Genomic DNA, 26100 nt, shown 5'->3' on the forward strand with positions numbered 1-26100 from the left:
CGAAATTAATCAATTCACAGGTTGCGGATTCCGTTGATCTACCGATTCGGAAACCGTGCTGACAGGTCGTGATGAAAGAAAATTTGTCTAGGTAATTCAACATTCGATCGTACACTAGTCTTTCTATGATCTTGGATAAGGAGCTCAACAACGAAATAGGACGATAATTGTTAATGTCGTCAACTGCACCCTTCTTGTGGATAGGAACAACCTCGGCTATCTTGAGTAAGGAGGGAAACCTACCTGAAGACACCGAGTCATTAATAAGATGTGCAAGATGTTCAGAAATGTACGGAGACAAAATTTTCAAAACTTTAACCGGGATCATGTCTATTCCACAACTATTATTATTTTTCAATTTATTTATAACTGAGGCTATTTCCTCAGCTTCGACTGGGAAGAAAAAGAAATTATTGTCGGACAAAGATACAGTTTTACATGAGCGAGAACGGTTGACACCAAAATGCCCTTCAACACTGAGTATATTTATGGAGGAAAAATATTCAGCAAAGGCATTAGCCACATTAGGCTGGTCGGAAATAATGTTATCATGAACTTTCAACTTGATACTTCCATTAAAGTTAGTGGTACCAATTTCCCTTCGCACTAAGTTGCAAATAGTTTTATTTTTATTATTGGCGCTGTCCAAAATATTCTTATGGAAATTCAATTTAGTAGATTTCAATAAAGATTTATAACTTTTTTAGCCGACAAATAGATATCCCTACTTTCTTGGGATTTCAAGTTTTTAAACAACCAATGGAGGTTTTTGAGATTATCAGTGGCTTGCCTGATTTCATCGGAGATCCAGTCACTTTTACGATTAATGAAAAATTTTTTTGTTTTCATCGGACAAGTAGAATCCAACGAATGGTTAAATATATTGTAGAAGTGTTCAAAACTGCGTTCGAAATCAATTTCACTATAAACCCTAATAGCACACAACGTCCATGGGACGTACAATTCATGTCCATTTAACGTCGGAACGTCCATGGACATGATTTGTATGTCCTTTGGACGTCCGTTTCCGGACAGTTTTAGGACGTCCACGATATATATCCATTGTTAGTCCGATTCATGTACAATGTCCGTATCGGATATCCATTGGATGCCCGTGATGGACATAATACGGACTATATGACATATGTCCGTATCATATAGTTCCAAAATAGTCCCTGACCGACTTAATACAGGCAATGTCAAAAAAATGTCCTTGCTGGATATCCATTAGGTGTCCGTGATGAACATAGTACGGACCATATAACTTATACATATATATTACATGGTCCGTATAACGTCCATCACGTACACCTAGTGGATATCCGGTAGGGACAACCTTTGAATGTCCTTACCGGATATTCACTAGGAGTTCGTAATGGACGTAATATGGACCAAATAACATGTATATATTACATGGTCCGTATAACGTCTATGACGGACACCTATTGGATATCCGGTAGGGACATCTTTTGAATGTCCACACTGGATATTCACTAGGAGTCCGTAAGGGACGTAATATGGACCAAATAACATTTATATGTTACATGGTCCGTATAACGTCCATCACGGACACCCAGTGGATATCCGGTAGGGACATCTTTTGAATGTCCATACCGGATATTCATTAGGAGTCCGTAATGGACGTAATATGGACCAAATTACATATACACATTACATGGTCCGTATCACGTCCATCACGGATACCTAGTGGATATCCGGTAGGGACATCTTTTGAATGTCCATACCGGATATTCACTAGGAGTCCGTAATATGGACCAAATAATACATACATGTATATCAATGAACACCAAAATTTAATATTGTTTTTCACTAAACTCCATTTTTCCGCTTCGTAGTATATGAATATCTTATGAATTTTGTATAACGTTATGATGAACGAAGACTAAATACTTGAGTAATTACTATTATAAAATAATAATCTATGTTTGAGTTTTAAGGCTTTAGTTTTCATTATATGGTATTTCTGTATTAATCGAATACTATCCAATAAATTAGTTAACAATATAATGAATATGTTCCTACAAGTAGGTATATCGTATGGTCTCGGTAGCTAGGACGGTTGCAGCGATGACTCAGTAATGCGATGTCCCCTCGTACTCGCGAGTTCGAATCCAAATCAAGTGTAAAAACTTTCTAGTAAGTATGGATGAAAATGAGAACAACATAGAAAAAATAACATCTGCGTCTGAGTGTAAGACATTGGGCTCTAGGACATTAAAATATCTAATAAATGGACGTCGTGGTAAATTTTTGTATCGTTGAGATAGCTAATGATGGTCCCAACGGGATATCCATTGGACGTCGGCGATGGACGTCCGAATTCGGTTCAAAGTTGTGACATTTGTACGTCCCTCGGATGTACATAGAACGTCCATTGTACCAGAAATGGACGTCCCATAGATGTCCGTAATGTCCGAAGAGGACGTCCTATGGATGTCCATAGGACTACTTTGTGCTATTAGGGAATACCATCGAAGCACGCAGAAGCGGCTACTAACGGTAGATTTTGCAAATTATTTTCAGATAGACATCGGTATGTACGAAAAGCTGTATCGTCCGCAGGATTTGGTGTGAGACACTCAAAAATAAGTGACATAATTCTGTGATCCCCGATGTGAGTATCAGCCACTGTTGTATTTACCAAATCACGGTGAACATTAGTCAGAATATAATCTAATTTAGAGGAACTAGTGACGCCATTTTTGTTTGTGAAGACTCTTGTTGGTTCGTCTGATGTGACATTCAGATTAAACTGCAGCAGCAGATAATAATCCAAAACCTCACGCGACTCGAACTAGTTTATGTTCAGATCGCCGCAGACAAAAATAAAGTGAGAACCTGACAGACAATAATCCAGAACATGAAACATCGTCTCGCCAAATAATTTCAAGCTACCATAGGGAGGCCTGTAGACACTGATAATGCAAATATTATGGGACATATGTTTCAATCTGATCGCCGAAAATTCACAATGCATCTCAATTGAAAACCTGTTAATATAAGGGATACGTTCATAATCAAAATTAGATTTAATATACATATATAGCTGTGACAGTATGAAGCAGCCATTACATAGTCCCTTAAGCTCATAAACGACACCTCAGCAGAATAACACCAATGTTGAGCAATACTTAGTATGTCTGGACTCTCGAGGGTAACATAAACTTCAATATCATTGATTTTATTAGAAAAACTCTGTATATTTAGTTGAACTATTTTTAAAAAATTATAATTTTTTTCATTAGCAGAACCTGAACGGACTCTATTCCTCAAGGCTCAATCGAGTCTGTTATCAATCTACTCAACTCGGACGATTGGCTGTAGTTGGAAACGACATGAAATAAAATTGATCAAGCTAGTTTGCTGACGTTGTTTTCTTTCGAGTTGATATCCTTGGCGTCAGATTAAAGAACGTAAGAACACCAGGTATCATAATTGTATTGTACGTTATAGCTGTTATTTATTTACCTGAAATCAGAATCTGCTGACATCATTCTGTAATGATTCGAGAAATTCTCTATTCTAACTGGTCTGGATGTCTCAATTACTGAATCGGGCAACGACATATTATCATGTGCTCCAGTCTCAGCTGCTCTCTTTCCTCTTCTTTTCTTATAAAATAATACTCCCACAAAAAGAAGGGCTATTATTATAATAGGAATTGTGGTACCCAATATTATCGATGAATTATTCTGATCTGAAAACAAGTTATAGAAGTGATGCAAAATTTTTCATGTCGAATACTAAGCGTTAACTCACCTGTTGATATGGGAAAACTATAACTTGTGTCCGTAAACTTATCAGGCGCTGTGAATGCTCTAATTTTCACCCTATAAGTCGTGCCAGATTTCAGAGGTCCGTTACAGTAACCACTTTGCCTTATGTCGCAAGTTTCTTTTCCTATAGTGAAATCTTCAACGGAGCTATTGGTGAAGGGATAATATGGTTCCATTACTTGGTAAGGAGGCCAAACGGAGTAAGCTTGAACATCCCTCCAGCTTGGCATTTCTAGACCTGATGCATTTTTACTATCATCTTCAGCAACTACTATGGCATATGATATCACCTGAAAGCATCATTACCTCAAAGCACCATACTATTTCCGTCTACCTTTCAGCCGAGTCAAAAAGGGATACATTTGAATTGTAAAAAATCGAGTGTTATAGGAATGTAGCAGAGAAAAATCATATTTTAGAAAATATTAACAAAGACTCATCCATGTGCCAACTAGAATCTTAAAGAATCCAAATACTTTCTCTCGCCTAGGAGAAATGCACTTGCTTTACAGAATTCTCTTCTGTCTGTTGAGAGAATCGAATCTTTGAGGAGATATATGCGATATTTTTCATGGCAGTTTGTGTTTGAGGTTAACAAAACTGTTTATTCTTTGAAAAACAGATCTTCGAAGGGGTATCGTCGAATTTCTGTAAGTAACATGCAAGAAATATTATATACCTACAATAAGGGACAAGTAGATTAGATAGATAGATTATTTCTTTATTTAGTAAGAATTTATTTTCAGTATTCCAATTAATCAATGAATGACTTGAAGTTGGAGTATAATTCGCTTCATCATTAAACATAGCAAAAGTTCAACCAGTATTAAAAAGAAAAAGAAGGGAGACATGGGTAACTACCGTCCAATATCAATCACATCAAGAGTTTCGAAAATAAAAGAACGAGTAATAAAATCAAGACTGATTGAATTTTTGGAATTTTCGCAATATCGATACGGTTTTCAGGAGGCAAGATTTAACTTTGGTGCTACAACTGATTTGATAGAGGATCATAGAGAAAACGGACAATGGTCAGTTTGTTGCCGCGGTGTTCGTTGACTTGAGGAAGGCATTTGACACACTGTAGATCACGAAGTACTTATGAAAAAACAGTCTGATATGGGAGGATATTGGAGGAACTAAACCATATGTGTTCGTGAATGAAACGAAAAGCTTTGTAAATAATGCAAGAGGTGGCATTCCTCAAGGATCAGACTTGAAGAGTTGATATTGCGTGCTAATTACTATATATTAGCAGATGTTACAATTCTGGAGTTCCATGGAAAGAAATTAACTGATCTACAAACTGAAATTAATAGGAATTTGGAAGAATTTTTCAAGTGGTTGTGGCAGAACAAACTAGTAGTTAACGAAAATAAAACTGTGTATATGATATAAAAATAAAAGGAAAAATATCAGCAAATAAGTAACATACTACTCATATCTTGGGCTGGTCATAGATGAAAACTCAAACTGGGGAAAACATATCGACATGAAATGCACAAGTAACTTACTTAGCTTGAAAAACATACTAATGTCATATGTTATATAACGCATACCTATTATTAGCGTTCTAACAGACATAGAAATTTGACGAAATTCACAGTTTAAAGTCATCAACCTGCAAAAGAGGTAACAAAACAGAGCTTTTAAAAATATACAAGTACATCATCATATGAAAGCTTCTCAATCCTTCCAATAAAAAAAAATGATAAAACTTGACTGTACATTAGTATTCAAAATACTCATCTATTAAAAAGTAATATTACCTTCGATAAATCACCACAAAACTATTCCACAAAAGGCATAGAGACAAGTTTTATTTTTCGTGAAACGTTCAATCAAACTACGCCAGAAGAAGACTTTGTTACTCAGGTGCCCATCTCTACAATGCTCCCGAAGGCAATAAATCTTTCCAAATTACTACATGAATTCAATAAAAAGCTAAGGACATATATAACTGTCGTAATAAGCCATTATCCTTTTTATTTCTCTATAAGTGTATATGTTACGCCTAAAGATAGGTGTGAACATAAACTTAAGATTAGCCGGCTAAACTTAGGTTTAGCTTCGGGTATTTGCTAATGTTAGTTTTTTGTATCTTTAGCCGGATAAACTTAAGTGTAACCACAGCCCATCGGATAATAATGAATAGCTTTGGTAGATTTGTGGTTGGCATTACTGGCGGTCGGCGAATGCAGGAATGTGACAGTATGTCAATGTCATTCATTATTTTTGAAGACTGACAAAAAGTAACGTATTATATTCCTATTCATTTCTTGTTTAGTGTGTTGTTGTGTTGCAATCACCAGGTGAAAAAGTGGTTCGGAAGAGCCAAGGAAAGGAGTACTGATTACTGATTGCTGGGTGTGTTGGGTGGATAAACCAAACCTGCCACTGCGACCAAGCGGTCTATTCTAGCACACAGGCAAGCTCGTAGAGCTAAATCTCTCCCTCCAGTCCCATCCTGCACAAAAAGGAGATGATGTCGGAGGGGAAGTGATTCTTGAGTTCTTTTAGCTAGGACTATCTTCGGAGAACCAAAAACTCCATGTCTGACCCTGTTTGCCGGCAAGCAGTCACAGAGGATGTGCTCAATCGTTTCGTCCTCCTCTAAGCAGAGTCTGCAGAGCGGGTCATTGACGATGCTAAGCTTTTTAAGATGGACTCTGAGTCTACAATGTCCTGTGAAAGTCGCCATTATAGATCTCAGATTTGTTCTAGAAAATCCTAGCCAACGACTGGTGTATTGGCTGGGAGGCACTGAAATAGCCCTATGCGAGTGGAGCAGTTCAGGACGGTTACGCCAGTACTCCAGGACCTTTTGCCTTATCCAGCTGTTGTTCCGGTTCCTGATCAAGGAATTGGAAATTCCTATACTAGGTTCCGGGCCAATAAGCGTTGATGTTGCGCCTTCTTTGGCTAGATCATCCGATACATCGTTGCCTCTGAAGCCAGAGTGTCCAGGTACCCAAATCAGTTGCAGTCTGTTTAAACTTCCCAATTTGGAACGTTTAGATCTGCATTCAAATACCTGTGCCGAGTTGCATTTGTCTGCTGCGGGAGATTTAATCGCAGCTTGACTATCCGTTAGGATTTTTATTGACCTACCCGCCCAACCAATGTTAAGCAAATGGCTGGCGTATAGATCAATGGCGAAGATTTCTGCCTGAAATGCTGTCGTCGACTTTCCCAGAATGGCACTGAGTTCTGTCAGCGGTCTACGACTGTAGACTCCGGCTCCAGATCCCAAGGAAAGGAGTAAGCACGATAACAAAAACACGACTTTTTAGAATATAATATGTACTTTTGGTAACGAAGAGTATGATATTTCAGATTCAGTTTTCAATTTTATATATGTACCTACTTGATGGTTTGCATCATATGTTTTTTGCACATGAATCGATTTTTATTTCATTCTATGTTACTATATGGGAATAGTACATTCTGTTAAGACCTGGACCAACATTGGATATTTGGTGGAAGTTGCCTGAACAGCTAATGGAGATTAACTCAACCGTTTAATGGGTGTAAACTGAGCTAGTTATGGACTTCATATAGACTTCAAATGAACCAATACATAAATTCATTCAACTGATTCAGTGTCGATTTGAGGTTCATAACTAGCCCAGTTTTCATCTAAAAAGGTCCAGTTAATAGCCATCAGCTCTGCAGGCAATATCCATCGAATGTCCATTGTTGGTCCATTTCAGTACAATTCATGTCCGAAATACATTCATATTGGACCAAATATGGACATCCAAATTGGTGACAACGGATATCCATGGGATATCCAATGGATGTCCTTTGTCCGTCAACGGACGTCCTTTGGATATTGGATATTGTCCAATGGATATCCAAATCATGCAATCCAGACATCCATCGGATGTCCTTGTGTTTATTGGGAAAACATCGCGAAACTCAAACGTGTCTGTTTCAGATGTTTGAAGAGTGGGCATATAATGAAACACGGAAGATCAAAAGTGAAATGCTCTAAGTGCGGTAAGCCATACTTGATAATGAAATATAATCTGACAGTTTGAGCAAGCCGAAACAAATAAATTGACCATGAAAGTCACAAAAGCAGTTATCTCCTCTCCTGAGCTTCAAATTTTTTCCGCATTCATTTAAAAGTTGTAGAGCATAACATTTCCTACAAATTTTGTTTCGAGCAATTTTTTCTACATTCAAACGTTTTTGAGATATATGGCGATTAATGTACATTAGACTGGGTTTCTACCTCGACTTCTACATTGATGTTGGCCTTTGGTATGTGTGGCTGAGCTCCTCGCTCTTATCTCCCTCTAACTCGAAAATGGTTAAAAGTAGGCAAAATTGCTTCAGACGGAAGTTGTATAATACTTTCATTATGAATACAAAAACGATTAGAGGTACAGGCAAGGAGATATTCGAAAAAAATGCATTTTCATCATCTTCAAGTGTCAGATTAAAAAAAAAACCCTGATTAGTGTCAGATCAATGGATAAACACGTCTACAACACCAAGATTAACCATCTGTATGAAAATCTGACACGCTCGAGTATGTACAAGTAACGATTTGTTTTACATTCTAAAAGGACCGCTGTGACTTTGTAAGGTAATAAGAAGAATAATTTATGTTCAATGTTCTAATTGATATAATGTATCATGCGCAATGCAAAATGATAATGACGGTGACCACGAGGTACGATTAGTTAGATAGAGAGATTGATTGAGAGAAGTGCTGTAGTCAGAAAGACAAATAAATTACGAATTTTAAATTAGTTGTTTAATATAAAATTATTCAACTCTACTGATCAATCACCTTACATGGTGTCAGGTGTTAAAATTCATCAAGAAGAAATGGATACTCTAAGAATTCCACCGACGATGAATTTCTAGCATGGTAACATAGCGAAGAACTGGAGCACGTGGTTCCAACAATTCGAGATTTTTATTCTCGCTTCTGGAAAATCAGATGCAGAAGAATCGGTAAAAATTGCCACATTCTTAAATTTAATTGGAGAGGAAGGAGTTCAAATATTTAATACCTTCAATGTTCAACTTGATAAGGCGAAGTTGAATGATGTAAAAAAGAAATTCGACACATATTGTGAACCAAAAAAAAACTTGGTATTCGAAAGATACAAGTTTCTGCAATGCAATCAGAAGGAAGATCAAACGATGTCACAGTATATTACTGAATTAAAATCACTGGCTGCTTCGTGTGAATATCAAGAACAGGAGAATATCATCAGGGACAGAATCGTTATGGGTATATTGGACCAGGACTTACGAGAAAAACTTTTTCAAGTTGAGAAGCTCACTTTGGCGAAGACTGAAGACATTTGCAGGGTCTATGAGCAGAACAAGAAACAGGTGCAGGAGATGAATGACAAACCCTCAACATCAGTCGATGTTGTCAGATCCCGAAGGAATGACAAGATAAGTTTAAAACTTTCTAAAAAAAATTACAAAAACAATTATAATTATAATAAACGTGAACGCAAAAAGTGTCATAAATGTGATAGTATTCATGACTTTGGTAAATGCCCAGCATTTGGAAAATTGTGCTCTTTATGTAAAAAGAAAAATCATTTTGCATCTTGTTGTTTTAAAAAAAGAAACAATCATAAAAATGTTAATGATTCCATGAAAAATGTGAATGATATTGATATTCAATACTTTTCAGACAGTGATGATGATTTTTTCATTGACAATGTAGATTTATTATATAACTGTGAAAATGCAAAACAAATAGATGAATTAGGTAATAATATCAAAAAATTTGAATTATTAGAGGATATAATTATTAATGGTAAATTGGTTTGCTTCAAAATAGATACAGGTGCAGAATGCAATGTTCTTCCCGTTGAAGCCTTGGAAACTGTTGATCCAGTGGCAAAGATCACACCTCAAAATGTAATTTTGACAGCCTATAATGGAAACAAGCTTCAAGTCAAGGGGTCCACAAAGTTGGATTGTGTGTTTCGTGGTAAGATTCACCGTCTGAAATTTTATATTGTGAAGAATGGTGGTAAGCCAATTTTAGGATTGAGATCTATATTAAATTTGAATTTATTGAAAGTGATTGATAGTGTATCTCAAGAATCCAATTTTCTCTCTCAGGGTGAAGTTATTTTTACTTCTAAAGAAATTGTATTACAGAAATACTCTGAAGTTTTTGGGGGATTGGGATGTTTTCCTGGTAAACCCTATAAGTTCGTTTTGAAAGATGATTGTAAACCTTGTGTTTTCCCTGCTAGACGAATTCCCAAGAGACTCTTACCTGAATTTGAAAAATGTTTGAATAAACTAGAAAAAGAAGGTGTTATTTGCAAACAAATAGAACCAACTGATTGGGTAAATAACATTGTTGTAACTGAAAAAAGTGATAAAAGTTTGAGAATTTGCCTAGACCCAACTGTTTTGAATGAATATATTAAAAGGGAACATTTCCAGATACCATCACCCAATGAATTATTAGCATACCTCAACAAAATTTTTCTCAATTTTAGATCTTAAGGATTCTTTTTATCAGATTAAGTTAGATAAATTTTCTTCAGAACTCACAACTTTTGCTACTCATTTAGGGAGATATAGGTTTTTGAGATTACCTTTCGGTATAAACACTGCAGCTGAGGTTTTTCAGAGACAAAACACTCTTGTTTTTGGTGATATTCTTGGCAATAAAATATACATAGATGACTTAATTATTTCAGGTAGTACAGAACAAGAGCATGATGTAGTTTTAAAAAAAGTTTTAGATAGGGCTAAGAAACTTGGGATCACTTTCAACAAAAATAAATTTCAGTTAATCTAAAAGAGTTTCTTGGCGAATATAATACAACTTTAATAACATCCAGCCCGAACTACCCTCGAGGCAACGGGTTAGCTGAAAAATGTGTAAACATTTGCAAAAATATGTTGAAGAAATGTCAAGCTGAGGGAGGAAATCTGGATTTTTATCTTTTAAAGTATAGAAATACTCCAATATCAGGTATTGGCTTGTCACCGGCCCAAATACTTTTCAATAGACGTTTGAAAGACAATCTACCAACTGTGGATACCTTGCTTGAACCCAAACTAATAAAAAAACAAGAATTGCATAATACTTTAAAATTGCGTCAACAGAAACAAAAATTCTTCTATGATAAACATACACAAAATTTGCCAGAAGGAAAAGTTGGTAGTAAAGTGGTGTTCAAATTGAATGACGAGTGGGAGAATGGTATTATTTCAAAAAATTGTGACGAACCAAGATCTTTTATAATTAAGGATGAGTCAGGTAAATTGTATAGACGAAACAGGCAACATTTAACTGTTAAAAAAGAAACACCAACCAGGGAACCTTACTTTTTAAGAAGTTCTGTTCATGATACATGCAATTGAAATTTTGTGAACCTTTGTGTACATATGTATTTGATAGCTTATGTAAGATTATATTATAAGACATTCTGTCATTCATTCATTCATTGCTGTATCCCGTTACCGGGAATGAATCTACAAAAAGAAGAAGAAAAAAAAAATTCGAACAGACTTGTAACTTCTTAGTTCTAGTTGCGACTGTGTGCCCTCCTGTGACTAAAGAGACCCAACCGTGACCTGCAGATCCTTCCACACTCAGGGCATGGATAGTCTCCAACCAGATCTGGCCGCCGCTGTATCCTTCTCGATTCTCCACTGTAACTGTGGACCAAAGACCTCCACTGTGACCTGTCTAACGCTAGTTGTTCCCAGTTATGATTAGCATTAACTGATTTTAGGGATTGATGTAGTGTATCCTTAAACCGCTTATACTGGCCTCCTGGTTTCCGGGCTCCCTCAGTGAGTTCGCCGTATAGAGCTATTTTGGGGAGTCTTGTGTCTTGCATCCTCAGAATGTGGCCGCTCCATCTGAGTCGGGCCCTCGTTACTTGAGTCTCAATTGTTGTACAACTCGCGCGCTGCAAGACTTCTGCATTCGAAACTTTGTGGAACCATCTGATGTGCATTATCTGTCTTAGATGACGTTGCTGCGTCTGTTTAAGCTGTTTAATATGTCGCCTGTAGGGAGTCCAGCTTTCGCTTCCGTAAAGAAGCGTTGGGAGGACCACTGCTCTGTAAACAGCTGTCTTGGTCTTCAGATTGATGTCGTGATTTTGGAACACTCTGTCCTTCAGCTTCCAGAATGCCCGTGATGCCGAATTGATACGGTTGTGTATTTCCGTGTCAAGGTTAGCCCTACTATTTATGAAGCTTCCCAAGTATTTGAACTGCTCAACCTGTTCTAGAGTTTCATTGTCCAGGCTGATATCTGTTTGAAGGCTTTCTGGCGGACTTACCAGGATTTTGGTCTTGTCAATATTGAGTCTAAGGCCTAAAGCTTCGTATATATGTTTATAGGTGTCCATCATTATCTGTAGATCCTCTGAGCTGCTAGCGATGAGTGAACAGTCGTCTGCATATTGAAGTTCCGTGATAAACTTGGTACGGGTTTTTGCTCTGAGGCGCTTCAGGTTAAACAGGCCTCCATCAAATCTGAATCTTATCGCAACACCTCTTACGGGCATGCTCATGTCAGCAATTATCGATACAGCTATGGCGAAAATATTGAACAGTAAAGGCGCTAATACGCAGCCTTGTTTTATTCCAGAGTTGGTTGAGAAATGGTCGGTTGTAGAGCCATTATGCTGTATTCTAGCGGTGTTGTTGGTATGAAGGCTTTTACACACTGCTAGGAATTTTTCGGGTACTCCTAGACGTGCCATGATTTTCCAGAGCGCTCTCCGATTCACCGAGTCGAATGCCTTGCTTAAATCGATGAAGGCTGTATAAATCCTTGATTGTTGTTCACGGGCCTTTTCTTGTAGCTGTCGAAGTGTAAAAATTAGGTCCACCGTACCTCGATTTGGTCGAAAGCCGCACTGGGATTCAGGTAAAAGCCTCTCTAAGAATGGAACCAGACGATTAGCCATAATCTTCGAGAGAATTTTACCGGCCACATTAAGCAACGATATGCCCCTGTAATTGTTGCAATTCGACGTATCGCCTTTGTTCTTATAGAGGTTGATAACTAAAGCGTCTCTGAAGTCTTGTGGCACATCTCCCTGTTCCCAGATCTTGCGGAATAGTATTAGGAGACTATTGACAATGTCCTCATCCAAGGCTTTGAATATCTCCGCCGGAATGCCGTCTAGACCAGGGGACTTATCATTTTTCATATTTTTAATCGCGCTTATGATTTCCGACATTGAAATTTCGTCATCAAGCGATGTCATCGGACTATACGCGGGAAGCAGTTCTAAAATGGATAAATCCGAGTCTATATTTTGATTCAAGACATTCTGTATAGCATAGATGTAGATTATGTAAAACATTCTGTATATTATCTATAGGTAAAGATGTTTGTGATCTTATAGGAGGGGATGTGAGGTAGTAAGAAGAATAATTTATGTTCAATGTTCTAATTGATATAATGTATCATGCGCAATGCAAAATGATAATGACGGTGACAACGAGGTAGGATTAGTTAGATAGAGAGATTGATTGAGAGAAGTGCTGTAGTCAGAGAGACAAATAAATTACGAATTTTAAATTAGTTGTTTAATACAAAATTATTCAACTCTACTGATCTACCTTACAACTTTGCGTCACGTCCAAATTGTCAGTCTCTCGAAAAGTAGCTTCCTTTGGGCCCAATTAACATATCCTTCAAAAATCTGACACGTTCGAGAATTTTTTTTTTTTACCTTTTTCAACTCGTCCGTTGAAGAGCCAGCCCCACCTCGCAACCTGTCAGATGAGCGTGAATTCATTATCAGAGACACGTAGGGCATATACAATATCTTAATCTGACACGCTCGAGTATGTACACCTGACGATTTTTTTTACATCTTCGAGAACCTGCATACGCTTTCCCCACCGCTGAAAGTGCATACTTCATAGAACCTTTTTTTCATACTATCTAATCTTCAAAATCCACTAGGTTTCCACGACGCTCGAGTAAATCTCGATTTAGCATCGTCTGCTCCCCAACTAGAATGTGTATGCAAAGATATACCCTTGTATTGCTACCATGTCAGTGTCTCGCCTCTCATTGAGAGTAGGTACACATACTGTGAAGTTGAAACCCAGATGTTCCGTCCTCTCATAATTATTTCCTTTTTTACTCTGGAACTTTCGTCTCAAAGACCGAAACCAAAGATTATAATATAATCATTGACCGAAACATTTATTTTTTGGGTTACACTTCAGTGAAACACAGCGAAATACAGAATCAGAACAGAACATCTTAGAGAAACTTATTAATCTGTAATCAGTGGATTTGGCCATGGACTCGACATATTTTTGTGTGTGTCTTGTTCTAGTTTCAGTGTGTTTGATAGTAACGATGAGCTAAGTAGAAGTTTTTATGGTTGAGGGAAGTGGCAAATTCACATGATGATAGTATGAATGATGTCATCTAATGGGTAGAAATGTTGAAAGATTTCAATGTTGAATGCCTATAAGGACCACGAATGTTGTTTTTTGATTTCATTAGTTATAATAATAGGTTTGTTATTTTTTACGATAGTATGAATATAATAATATTCATACTATCGTAAAAAATCAATTGTTGTCTTTTCATATCCATGAATAATATTTATTATACGGGGACAACAATAAAAATTTGAAATGGAATTACCAGAAAATACCCAGAAATTCAATTTTCGATGAATATTATCACCAAACTATTATAGTATGCTGATGTACTGATATGATATGACAACAGCACAATTTCAATGAAATAAATTTAGAGCCATTGTACTGTGAGGCTATTCAGGGTTGTCGGAGTTGGCCAAAAGTATGAAGGATGACAGAATCAGAAAAGGAAATTCAACGTATCATTAACACACCTAAAAGAATGGCCTGAACCTAATCTCAATAGACTTTCAAAATCAATGATAATCGGTTATATTCTTCCTGGTTCACGCTCAAGAAATTAACCTTCATTACAAGCAAAGCGCATTATTTGTCCATATTAATTCTTTCATTTACATGCGATGCGATGCAGATAAGAAACAAACGGACAAGCCAGATTGTGAAGCAGAGGCGCAATATCATCGCCCGGCGGCATTATCAGACATACATACATACATACAGGATGTTCATTGGACGTACATATAGGATGTAAGTAAGTAAGTAAGTATTTATTAATCCCTTAAGACATATATAAATGTATGGGACAAGTCAGAAAAAAAAATAGCTACAAATTCATAATTGTATCATATCATGATACAACTTAAAATTATTACAAGAAAAGGACATAAAAATATAAATACAAATATTACATTGAATCAAGTTGAATCAAGTTGCTGATCACATAAATATTCATTAATACTGTAATAAGCCTTACGACTTAACAGAGATCTAATGGCTTTCTTGAAACGGATTGAACTTAAGGATTTGAAACAAGCTGGTAATTTATTATAGATTTTTATGACCTGATAAGTGGGTGAACGTTCATATCTTGCTGTTTTGTGTTTAGGAAAAGTTAAAACTTCTACGTTCCGTGTATTGTAAGAGTGGTGACTAGATAATTTATCCATACTCTGAAATTTTTGTCTAATTAAGGTCAGCGACTTATATATGTAGATACAGGGTACAGTTAATATGCAATTATTAGTAAAGATAGGTTTGCAAGAGGATCTTGAGTTTACACCATATATCATCCGCAACACTCTCTTTTGAGAAACAAAGACTCTATTTACATCCGATGAAACACCCCATAACAAAATATTATATGATATGTGGCTATATACAAGGCAGTAGTATAGGTTCATAAGATATTCACTTGAAAAGCAATGCTTCACCCGATAAATGGCGTAAAATGATGAATTTAGTTTTTTACATAGGATGTCAATATGATAGCTCCATCTGAGATGTTCATCAATGTAGATACCCAAAAACTTAGTGGACTCGTCCGACCTAACTGTAGAGCCTAAGCAGCTGATCGTTAATTGCTCTCCCTCAGTTGCTTTGTTTCCGAAAGAAATAATTTTTGTTTTCTCTACGTTCAGGAGTAACGCGTTTTTACGACACCAAGCACTAAAATTATTGATGAGACATTGACAGATGCTAACAAGCTGGGATGCGTCCGAAGCAGAAATAGCTACGGAAAAGTCATCCGCAAAAATCAACAACAATACAGACCTCAAGTAATCAGGCAGGTCGTTGATGAAGAGGACGAAAAGAAGTGGGCCCAATACCGATCCTTGGGGAACTCCGGATTTTAAATTATAATTTTGGCTATGAACATCATCGACTTTTACTTTCATAGACCTACCAGATATGAAACTTATCAACCAATCAAGGAATGTACCTCGAAATCCCAAGTTATAGAATTTTTCTCTCATAAAACTGATGGAAAGAACGTCAAAGGCACAGGAAAGATCAAAGAACAGTCCTACAACAAAGCGACCTTCGTCTAGATTCTTATGGACGAACTCGATGAACTCGAACGGCCGGTCCTGAATCCATGTTGAGCATTAGAGACAAGATCGAACTTGTCTAAAAAAGTGGCAACTCTTTTCCGCACGATATTTTCAATAACCTTGGAGATTACACTCAACAAAGATATCGGTCGATAGTTAGCAATATTATGAACGTCGGCTTTCTTTTTCAATACCGGGATAACTACTGCAGTTTTTAGAAGGGATGGAAAGGTACCGTTTGAAACTGACAGGTTGATAAGATGGGAAATGTGCTCGGAAAAGAATTCTATAGAAGACTTTGTACATTGGACTTAGATAAAGAATGTACAATGAACAAACATACAGGTACGTCCATTGTACATCCTGTATGTCCATATGATGTTAAAAACATTGAGATTCGGACATTCTCTGGTCCAATCTTTGTACATAACTGGACGTACAATGGATGTCGGTCATGTCTATTTTGTACGTCCAATGGACATTCAATGGATGTACATGTGCTGTGTGGGGGACTTATTATGGTAGAACCGGAAACGGATAACGAAATTTTAGAAACGCTATGTACAGGTTATTTATTCAACCCGCACATTCAATCTGAAATAATCACAATAACAACCCGGCATTTTGGAAAACGTTTTCGAATTATTGAATGAACTCATTCATATTGTACTACACTGAAAATTTCATCGAAATTGAATAATCCATACCAAAGTTAGGTATTCATAAAAGTGAAATAGGTTGAATCGTACAAATCACCCGGTAGAGTCTCAATGAAGGACCCCTGCCATAAACCAAATATATTGTTTGCAAACTGTCTCGATTAGTGCATACTTATCCTAAAATCGGACTGTCTCCTCCGGAATCACCTATTCCTTTTTGGTCACATACAAACATAGAAATATTCGGGATGAATCATTCATTTACTAGTTAATAGAATGGAAGAGAAAAAAATTATCGTGTATTATGAATTGTCTGTGTACTAACATCATTGATTGTTTTTGTTGTGGCGCAAGCAGTATTTATGACTGGTATTTTTCATAATACCTTGTCACTTGTCATTATATTATATTTTAATTTCATTGTTCCGACCATATTCCCACTTACGCACTCCGAAATTTGTTTTTGAATTACCTACTGATGTGATGCCATTGTTTTGATTTTTTCTTGATGTATCGCTTCTACATAAGCTGTTGAACTCGACTATTCGGCAAGTCTCATGGCATTTTGTACATTATATTTTATGATAATGTTTCATTTTACTTCAAGGATCAAACATCAACAGACATGTCGACGACAAATAATATACAGTGTGATTCATAACTAATAATAATAAGAAGAATAAATTCGAAAATATTTTCTGAGCAAGACTACTTCATCAGAACTCCATCAAGTAGTTTGTGTTGCTTATACTTCTCCACCGTTGAAGCTACAGCAGGACCACTTGGAAACCGTCGAACACTCTGCAGAAAGTAAAATGCAGAAACTGATTGGCAAACCTTTGCATGGGAGGCACCAGAACGAGGTCAACCATGATTACGTCGACATATCTGCGTCGAACTACTGGTTGACTTCCGGAAGGTTGTTTCCTAAGACAGAGGGCTTCATGCTCGCCATCCAGGATCAGGTGATTCCAACAAGGAACTACATGAAATATATCGCCAAGGATGCCGCAGTCCAGTGGCGGTTGATAGCTGTCGTTATGGCTGTGCGACACATGAAACTATCCAGCACATCACCGGGAGATGTCAGAAGTTCGCGGGCAAGGAGTACAAAAATAGACATGATGCCGTTGCCACTAAAACACCAACTTCTGAGTTCGAAAAAGGTTCCTTATTACAATTACCATCCGGATGCTGTTTTGGAAAATGAACATCACAATCTATACTGGGATCGCACGGTTCTCACAGACCGGAAAATAACCCACAATAGACCAGACCTCATATTGTTCAATAAGGATGAGGACAGAGCACTATTCATCGATGTGGCGATTCCAAATAATAACAATCTTCTAGATAGGCACACTGAAAAAATTTCAAAGTACAGAGATCTCGAGGAGCAAACCAGGAGACAGTGGAAGCTGAAAGATGTCAAGACCATCCCTATTGTCATATCATCTACAGGCCTGATACCGAAGAAACTACTAGAGAACTTCAGCTGGACGAAAATATCTATAGAGTCATGCAGAAGGTGGCACTGCTCGGAACGGAGAGAACTGTACGCAAGTACATGGGAAATTCATAGGAACACCGTCTGCTCCGACAGGAAGTGCAGGTGGAGCAGGAATCCAACATACAGCAGGGAGCCGAGGAGCGACCCGAACCCGACCACCACCACGAGCCCGAATACCTGGAAAGGGCTCCAACAGAGCTTAATCCATTTGATATCTGAGATATCTGGGATAGGTGAATTTTCCAGTGGTTTTGCAATCAAATGAACCGATTTTTTGATGACTGTCATCGGAATATCATCATGTCCTCTTGCACGCGAGTTCTTGAGTGATTTGACTACGTTCACAATTGTTTTTTCATCGATGTCAAACATGTAGAATGAATTCGGATTAGTATTGATATGCTGCGTATATCGATCAGTTGGAGCCACATTTTGTTTACCAACTTTGGAAAAATGGCTGTTGAAGGAATTTGCCAGCGCTTGTCGATCTACATTATCGTCGAATTTCGACTTTTTGTTCCCTTTTCCTGTGAAGCTATTGACCAATTACCTCATTGTTTTTGACTTATTGTCCGATGCAATGATTTTGTCGCGGACATATTTTTGTTTGGCCCTACGAAGACTGTTCTCGTATTCGTTTCTCTTTTTTATATACTTCTATATACACTGGTCTGCCTTTAGATGCAGTGAAAAGTACATCTAACCTTTTTATTGCCGTATGTATTAGCGAACATTCTTTGGAATTACTATTCCAAGCGTTAGTGTGGTAGTGAATATTAAAAACACTTTCATTGTTATTATAAAAATGCATGCCTGAGGAAGTCGAGCTCGAAGTGGAAGCACAGTTTTCGATCTGCAATACTCTTGATGCAACTTCTCTCGGCCTAATATTCTGGTAGCAACACTTATTTTAGTACTTTCCGATTCATCTATGTAGTCCATAGCGAAGAACTTTTGTGAGCTTTCAGTTCACTATTGAAGTAAGCCAGAATCATAGATTAATAAAACAGGAGATAGAGCATCTCGACAAAAACGCGTTCCCAAAATACTGCCATAAATATGAATTTGGATTCCGTGGGTGGGGGAACTGGACAGGGGCGGATTCAGAACTAGTCACACTGAATATTTCAGGTAGTCGGCAATAATTTTATATCGAATGGAAATAAGTTTCAATGCAAAGATTTCGAGTATTTTTCTTATAACAACTAATCAAAGGGATGTAGAACTAATAATACGAAAACACCTCATGTAAAAAAGAATTTATTTTGAATACAATGTTACCATACACTAATCCCAGCAAACACAATTGCATATCATCAACGTATCATACATATTGCAACGTTCCGTGTTACATAGCTAAGTTCCGTACACGATCTATGCGTTATCGTTCCAACGAGAGCTCTATGTCCGCCTTTCGCTATGTATACTGTAACGAAACTGCAATATTACATGTTCGGTACACATATAGGTACTTTGTACCTTACATGATATGTGCAAAGGATGATAGTTCTGGTACAGAACATCTGATACCAATTTGAAATATAACCTCAATAAATACAAGGACATCCAAAATTTAATGGATCGCCATATTTGATGAAATACGTACTTATTTTGGGCAAAAACTGTACCAGAACGATAATTTATTGTTACACCTGATTGATTGTCAGTATTCATATATGAGACTTCTTTAGTAACCTATGTCTACGATCCGTGGTTGTCTCCCGCACCGACCTAAAATTCCTTTTCATTCCGGGCTCGAACCTGCTTACTTTTCGACATCTTGTGTTCCTGAGTGGTCCCTGCAACCTATCTAGCTATGGAAACATGTGACTATTCATATAAGTGCACCATATTAACTGTATGGAATTAAAATTGCTTCTTTTATCAATGCGGAAACCAAATAATTCTGAAAACTCGAACTAAAATCGCATTCTTTATGTTTTAAAAAATAACTCGAGTATTGGCTTTTCATTTGTCACACAAAATCATCAGATATACAAAATATTGTATCTCTGACGAATGGAATCAGGTTTACTATCCTTGCAAATACATATTATAAATAATAAATTTGTCATACTGATGCATGAATGTGAACATTCAGCATAATCACACAACCCTTCTTTTTCCTCCGAACGTCAATAATTGAGGTCTATCAAGTTAGCCCGGAAGTTGTGGCATTTCGGAAAGAAAATTTTTCCAATGAAAATGCTAGGAAAGTGCTGGCGAATGCTGAAGAAAAAACTGAAAAATCTCATATAGATTCGGAAAAATTGAAAATTGATTTTTCCGGGCCAACTTATGTGCAGCCCGGAAAACCCAGCATTTTTCATCGATATTTCGAAAATATTAAATGCTAGCGAAATGCTGGCGAATGCTGAAGAAAAAACTGAAAAATCTCATATAGATTTGGAAAAATTGAAGTTTGAATTTTTCGGGCCAACTTATGTGCAGCCCGGAAAACCCAGCATTTTTCATCGATATTTCGGAAATAGTAAATGCTAGTGAAATGCTGGCAAATGCCGAATAAAAAAACTGAAAAATCTCATATAGATTTGGAAAAATTGAAATTTGAATTTTACGAGCCAACTTATGTGCAGTTCGGAAAACCCAGCATATTTCCAAAATTAAAAATGCTAGCGAAATGCTGGGGAATGTTGAAAAAAAACTGAAAAATCTCATATAGATTTGTGTAATCTTTTTGCAGAAAATGTCCTGTAGAATCCTGGTCGCCCCCAATTATTTCTATTATGCCTCTCAAATTGTAAGTTCTTTGAAAAAGAGAAATGCAACTTCTAACTTCCGACAATTTACAACATTGATCTAATCCCTTTTCATCTGTCCATTCAATGCATAGAAAAAAATCATTGATCGTATATCCTACTTCTCTCGACATCCTCCTACATTTATGGCAAAATATTTTTCTGTTCGAAAGGGAAGTTGGAACACTTTTTTCGATATCATCCTAACCACTGACTGGTATAGAAGCTGTACGAATTCTTTCTTCATAGTTACAAACATGACAGAAAACCCTATCAGTTTTACACCAAGGTGAAAAATTGGTTATCATAAGATTTGTTAGCAGTTCTGTAAGGGTCGTGACACACGATATTACCTTCAAATTATTGGGTAAACTTTGTTCTTCTTGAACTGCTCTCATAAGTTTAAATCTTAATTCATAAACTAGGGCAGTCATTTTCCCAGAAAAATTGGTGACAAAGGTAAATATTAGGATGGTAGTATAATAACACTGCTTGCTTGTACTCGAGCTTTTCAAATCGGAATATTTTTCATTCTTGCTGTCAATTCTACAGAAGAGAAGAGGGTTCCTTAAGTGAGAACTGCGCCTTAAAGTGAAAATACCATATACTCGATATAAAGGGTGGCCCATTTAAAAATTGGAATTTAATTTTGCTATAAAAAAAAAACTGCTCAATATTTTTCAATGGTTGAACATTTATTTAAAAGGTTGGTTCATGACATTTATTTATGAAAAATAATTTCGGCCAAATGACCACCACGGCTGACTTGGCAGTAGCCTATTCGTTCCACCCAATTTTTTAATGCATTTTCGATTGTTTGAGCTCTATTTCACCAATAGCAGCTTGAATTTCGGTCTTGAGGTCTTGAATTGTTTCTGGATTGTTGGCGTAACACTTATCTTTCACCGCTCCCCAAAGATAATAATCCAATGGCGTCAGATCGCAGCTTCTTGGTGGCCAATTCACATCAGCATTTCTGCTGATTATTCGATTTCCGAAAATGCGGCGTAAAACATCGATTGTGGCGTGTGCTGTATGGCTCGTTGCACCGTCCTGTTGAAACCAAACATCGTCCAAGTCGTCAGCTTCAATTTCTTGAAAGAACCAATCGTTCAACATTGCGCGGTAGCGCTCGGCATTGACGGTTACGGCGATTTCTGCTTCATTTTCAAAGAAAAATGGACCGATGATGCCGCCAGACCAAAGTCCGCACCAAACAGTCACTCGTTGTGGGTGCATTGGCTTCTCTATGACGACGTGCGGGTTTTCTGTGCCCCAGATGCGACAATTTTGCTTATTAACATAACCACCGAGGTGTAAATGAGCTTCGTCCGAAAAGACTTTTTTTCGATAAAATTCGTTATCCTCCGCCAAACAATTTTCCGCCCAATTTGCGAACCGTAGACGACTCGGATGGTCATTTGGCTTTAGCTGTTGCACCAATTGAACTTTATACGGCTTCATGGCAAGATCTTTACGCAAAATTCGTATCAAAGAAGTGCGTGAAATGTCCAATTGTTGAGAACGATGGCAAACTGATGTTGATGGTTGTTCACGCACACTTTCAGCCACAGCAGCAATATTTTCGGTTGAACGGACCGGACGTGTACGTACACGTGTTGGTTTATCCACCAACATTCCGGTTTCACGAACACTTTTCACAAATTGATCCACAAATTAGGTTTTTGGAACATTTTTTTTGTCGAATTTTTTTCTTAAATTTCTCACAGTTTGAGTAAAAGACTCACCACTTTGGAAATAAGTTTTTAATATTTCCCAACTTTCTTCATGCGAATAGCCTCCCATTTCGTAAACTTCAAACTTTCAACTAAATATTAGTCACGTCAAAAAGAATAGTTGACGTTTATAAAGTCAAATAATCGGTAGTTCAAATTCCAAACACTAGATGGACCACCCTTTATTATGTCAGAAGTTTTCTAATTTGCTCCTGATTTTTTTAATTATTTTTCAATGTATAATAACCGTACATCTACGGGAGATGATTCCCCAACATTAGGGTCCTGTAGCGTTGCTCGAACACCTGAAGAACGATTGAATCATCACTTGGAAGACCGGACCTGTTCCAAAAGAATCTCCCGGTCAGAGAGTGGAATTATTAGAGTTATTATTACTAGTATAGCCAGGAGATCCACCTTGTAGGTAGATTCACCTTTACTGGCAGATTCGCCTTTCGTCCGTAGCTCGGGCCTACGGCCCTCGCGATACGCCTTTTGTTCGTAGCTCGGGCCTTCGGCCCTCGCTCGATTCGCCTTTTATAAATATCTAGGCCAAAAACGTTTTTTAAAAGCCCGATCGATTTAAGGCACCTCGTTCTGTGATCGCTGCCAAGCCGTCAAAACTGACGTTAACCTTCAAATCACACTCTGACATCGATTGTCAAAGTGCACTTTCACTTAATTTTCTCTGATAATCAATAGAAAATAATTTAATTTTGTGGAATGTCACTCGATTTTTAATAGACGTCAAAAATTTTCAAAATTCTTACGCTTTTTTAGGTGATATCGTTCGGGCTCCGGGAAAAAAAACAGGCCTATTTTAATTTCGGGTTCTTCGAGCTTAGTTCGACACCCATCCCGGCTCTCGAGCTACCGCGGATCTCTCAAGCTGATCAAATCATTTTGGTATCTTTTTGCGAAAATCGTGAATTTCGCGATTTTCTCACGCAATTTTCGGACACTTCTAGACGGGGTAAAAATACGATCTAGGCATTTTCGGAAAGCTCGATTCTTACTCTAGCGTTCCATATACCGCTCTACCCGGCCACGCGCCTTCGGCGCTCGCCATTTCAAATTTCCCATACCCTCCCCAGACACTTCAACGTGACAAAAAATTTGATACGATTCGGTGATCATTTTTTATCAACGTTATAGTATTAACTAGTATAGCCAGGAGATCCACCTTGTAGGTAGATTCACCTTTACTGGCAGATTCGCCTTTCGTCCGTAGCTCGGGCCTTCGGCCCTCGCGATACGCCTTTTGTTCGTAGCTCGGGCCTTCGGCCCTCGCTCGATTCCCCTTTTATAAATATCTAGGCCAAAAACGTTTTTTAAAAGCCCGATCGATTCAAGGCACCTCGTTCTGTGATCGCTGCCAAGCCGTCAAAACTGACGTTAACCTTTAAATCACACTCTGACATCGATTGTCAAAGTGCACTTTCACTTAATTTTCTCTGATAATCAATAGAAAATAATTTAATTTTGTGGAATGTCACTCGATTTTTAATAGACGTCAAAAATTTTCAAAATTCTTACGCTTTTTTAGGTAATATCGTTCGGGCTCCGGGAAAAAAAACAGGCCTATTTTAATTTCGGGTTCTTCGAGCTTAGTTCGACACCCATCCTGGCTCTCGAGCTACCGCGGATCTCTCAAGCTAATCAAATCAAATTGGTACCTTTTCGCGAAAATCGTGAATTTCGCGATTTTCTCACGCAATTTTCGGACACTTCTAGACGGGGTAAAAATACGATCTAGGCATTTTCGGAAAGCTCGATTCTTACTCTTGCGTTCCATATAACGCTCTACCCGGCCACGCGCCTTCGGCGCTCGCCATTTCAAATTTCCCATACCCTCCACCGACACTTCAACGTGGCAAAAAATTTGATACGATTCCGTGATCATTTTTTATCAACGTTATAGTATTAATTATGTGAAAAGTGTGTGATATCCGAAAACCGTAGAAAATGTTATAAAAAAACACCTACCTAATTTCAGACCATTGCTGTGATTTCCGGACTTCGGAAATTCGCAGTTCGCAATTTCATTGTTCTCGTATATTGAATTCTGCCTCGATGCCTCTTAAAGTTCGTTTTCATTAAAAGTGAAGGATTCTTCTACGAAAAATTTCCTCCTTTTCAGCAGTGAAAAATCAAAAATGAAACTGGAATTTCAAAATATTGACTTGTGATGAATTCGATTTGTCCAACTTGATGATGTTATCATGAACAAGTGGATACCCAGTTCAGACAATAAGCAGAGTTTCAATAATACATCTTGGTCGACATCGAAATGATTTTTTCGGAAAGAAACCTCCCCTGTCGAAATATCAGCAAAATAGTCCCCTTGGTTTTTACTTTTTTCATGAGAATGCGAATAACTGATAAACTGTTGAGTTCACACAAGTTATGGGGCATATGATAATCCAAGAATAAATATATGTAGGTACATACCTATATTGAAGAATGAGAAAAAATTCTTGGATATATTTAAATCATCAGTATGAATATGTTACATTGGGAATATTATTAATAACTGTACTGAATGGATTTCTAACGACGACAACAGAAGGTTTTTGACGCAGAAATGATATTCTTCACAGGGAAATTGGGGAACAAGTTATGTACCTATGACTGATTATTTTTTTCTCAGTTATGATCAAGTCTTCGAATCAGTTTGATGAAGGCTGTATTATTAACATTTTCTTTCTGCCCTGGTTTTTTGTTTCAGCAGAATTTCGAGATGGAAAGAGAATATAGTGAAGCAACTAGTGCATAGTGAAAAGGTGTGTGACAATCTACTAAACAAAGATTATAGTATAGTATAATCTTTGCTACTATATTTAGAAATCATCATTGAATATACAATGGAGGTATTTTGTGAGAAATTTTTATATCAATGGAAAGAAAACCTTCAGTATTAAAAGCTTGTTCTGTGAACCAATCTGTCATCAGTGTCATCACTACACTATTCACGGGGAGACACGGTTTTTTACGGAGGTTGTTCCCTAAGCTCTAGTATCATACGCCCAATTGTATGGTACCCTGTTACACTAACCTCTAGGCCTGTTTTGGTTCGCTTTTAGGATGGTTCCAGAACGGTTCAAAACAAAAACAGTCGCACATTTATTTATTCAGCGTAAGCTCGCGCGTAGCATGTGTGTAGCTTCCCATAGCATTGCTGCTCCACTACTTTGAACCGATTCGG

At 37.4% G+C, this 26100-nt stretch overlaps 1 protein-coding gene across 2 annotated transcripts in view; it reads right to left on the reverse strand.

Annotated features, from left to right (window-relative positions):
- LOC123310549 (tyrosine-protein phosphatase 10D) overlaps positions 1–26100 on the reverse strand; it is a 488577-nt gene that overhangs the window by 123110 nt on the left and 339367 nt on the right. For both annotated transcript variants that reach the window (XM_044894063.1, XM_044894062.1), the window contains exons 12-13: positions 3781–4087; positions 3490–3718 (exon numbers count right to left, since the gene is read on the reverse strand). In XM_044894063.1, the coding sequence (XP_044749998.1) occupies positions 3490–3718; positions 3781–4087 (536 nt within the window). The remainder of the gene's footprint in view (positions 1–3489; positions 3719–3780; positions 4088–26100) is intronic.

This window comes from Coccinella septempunctata, chromosome 3, assembly GCF_907165205.1.
Source record: "Coccinella septempunctata chromosome 3, icCocSept1.1, whole genome shotgun sequence".
Classification (NCBI taxonomy): Eukaryota; Metazoa; Arthropoda; class Insecta; order Coleoptera; family Coccinellidae; genus Coccinella; species Coccinella septempunctata.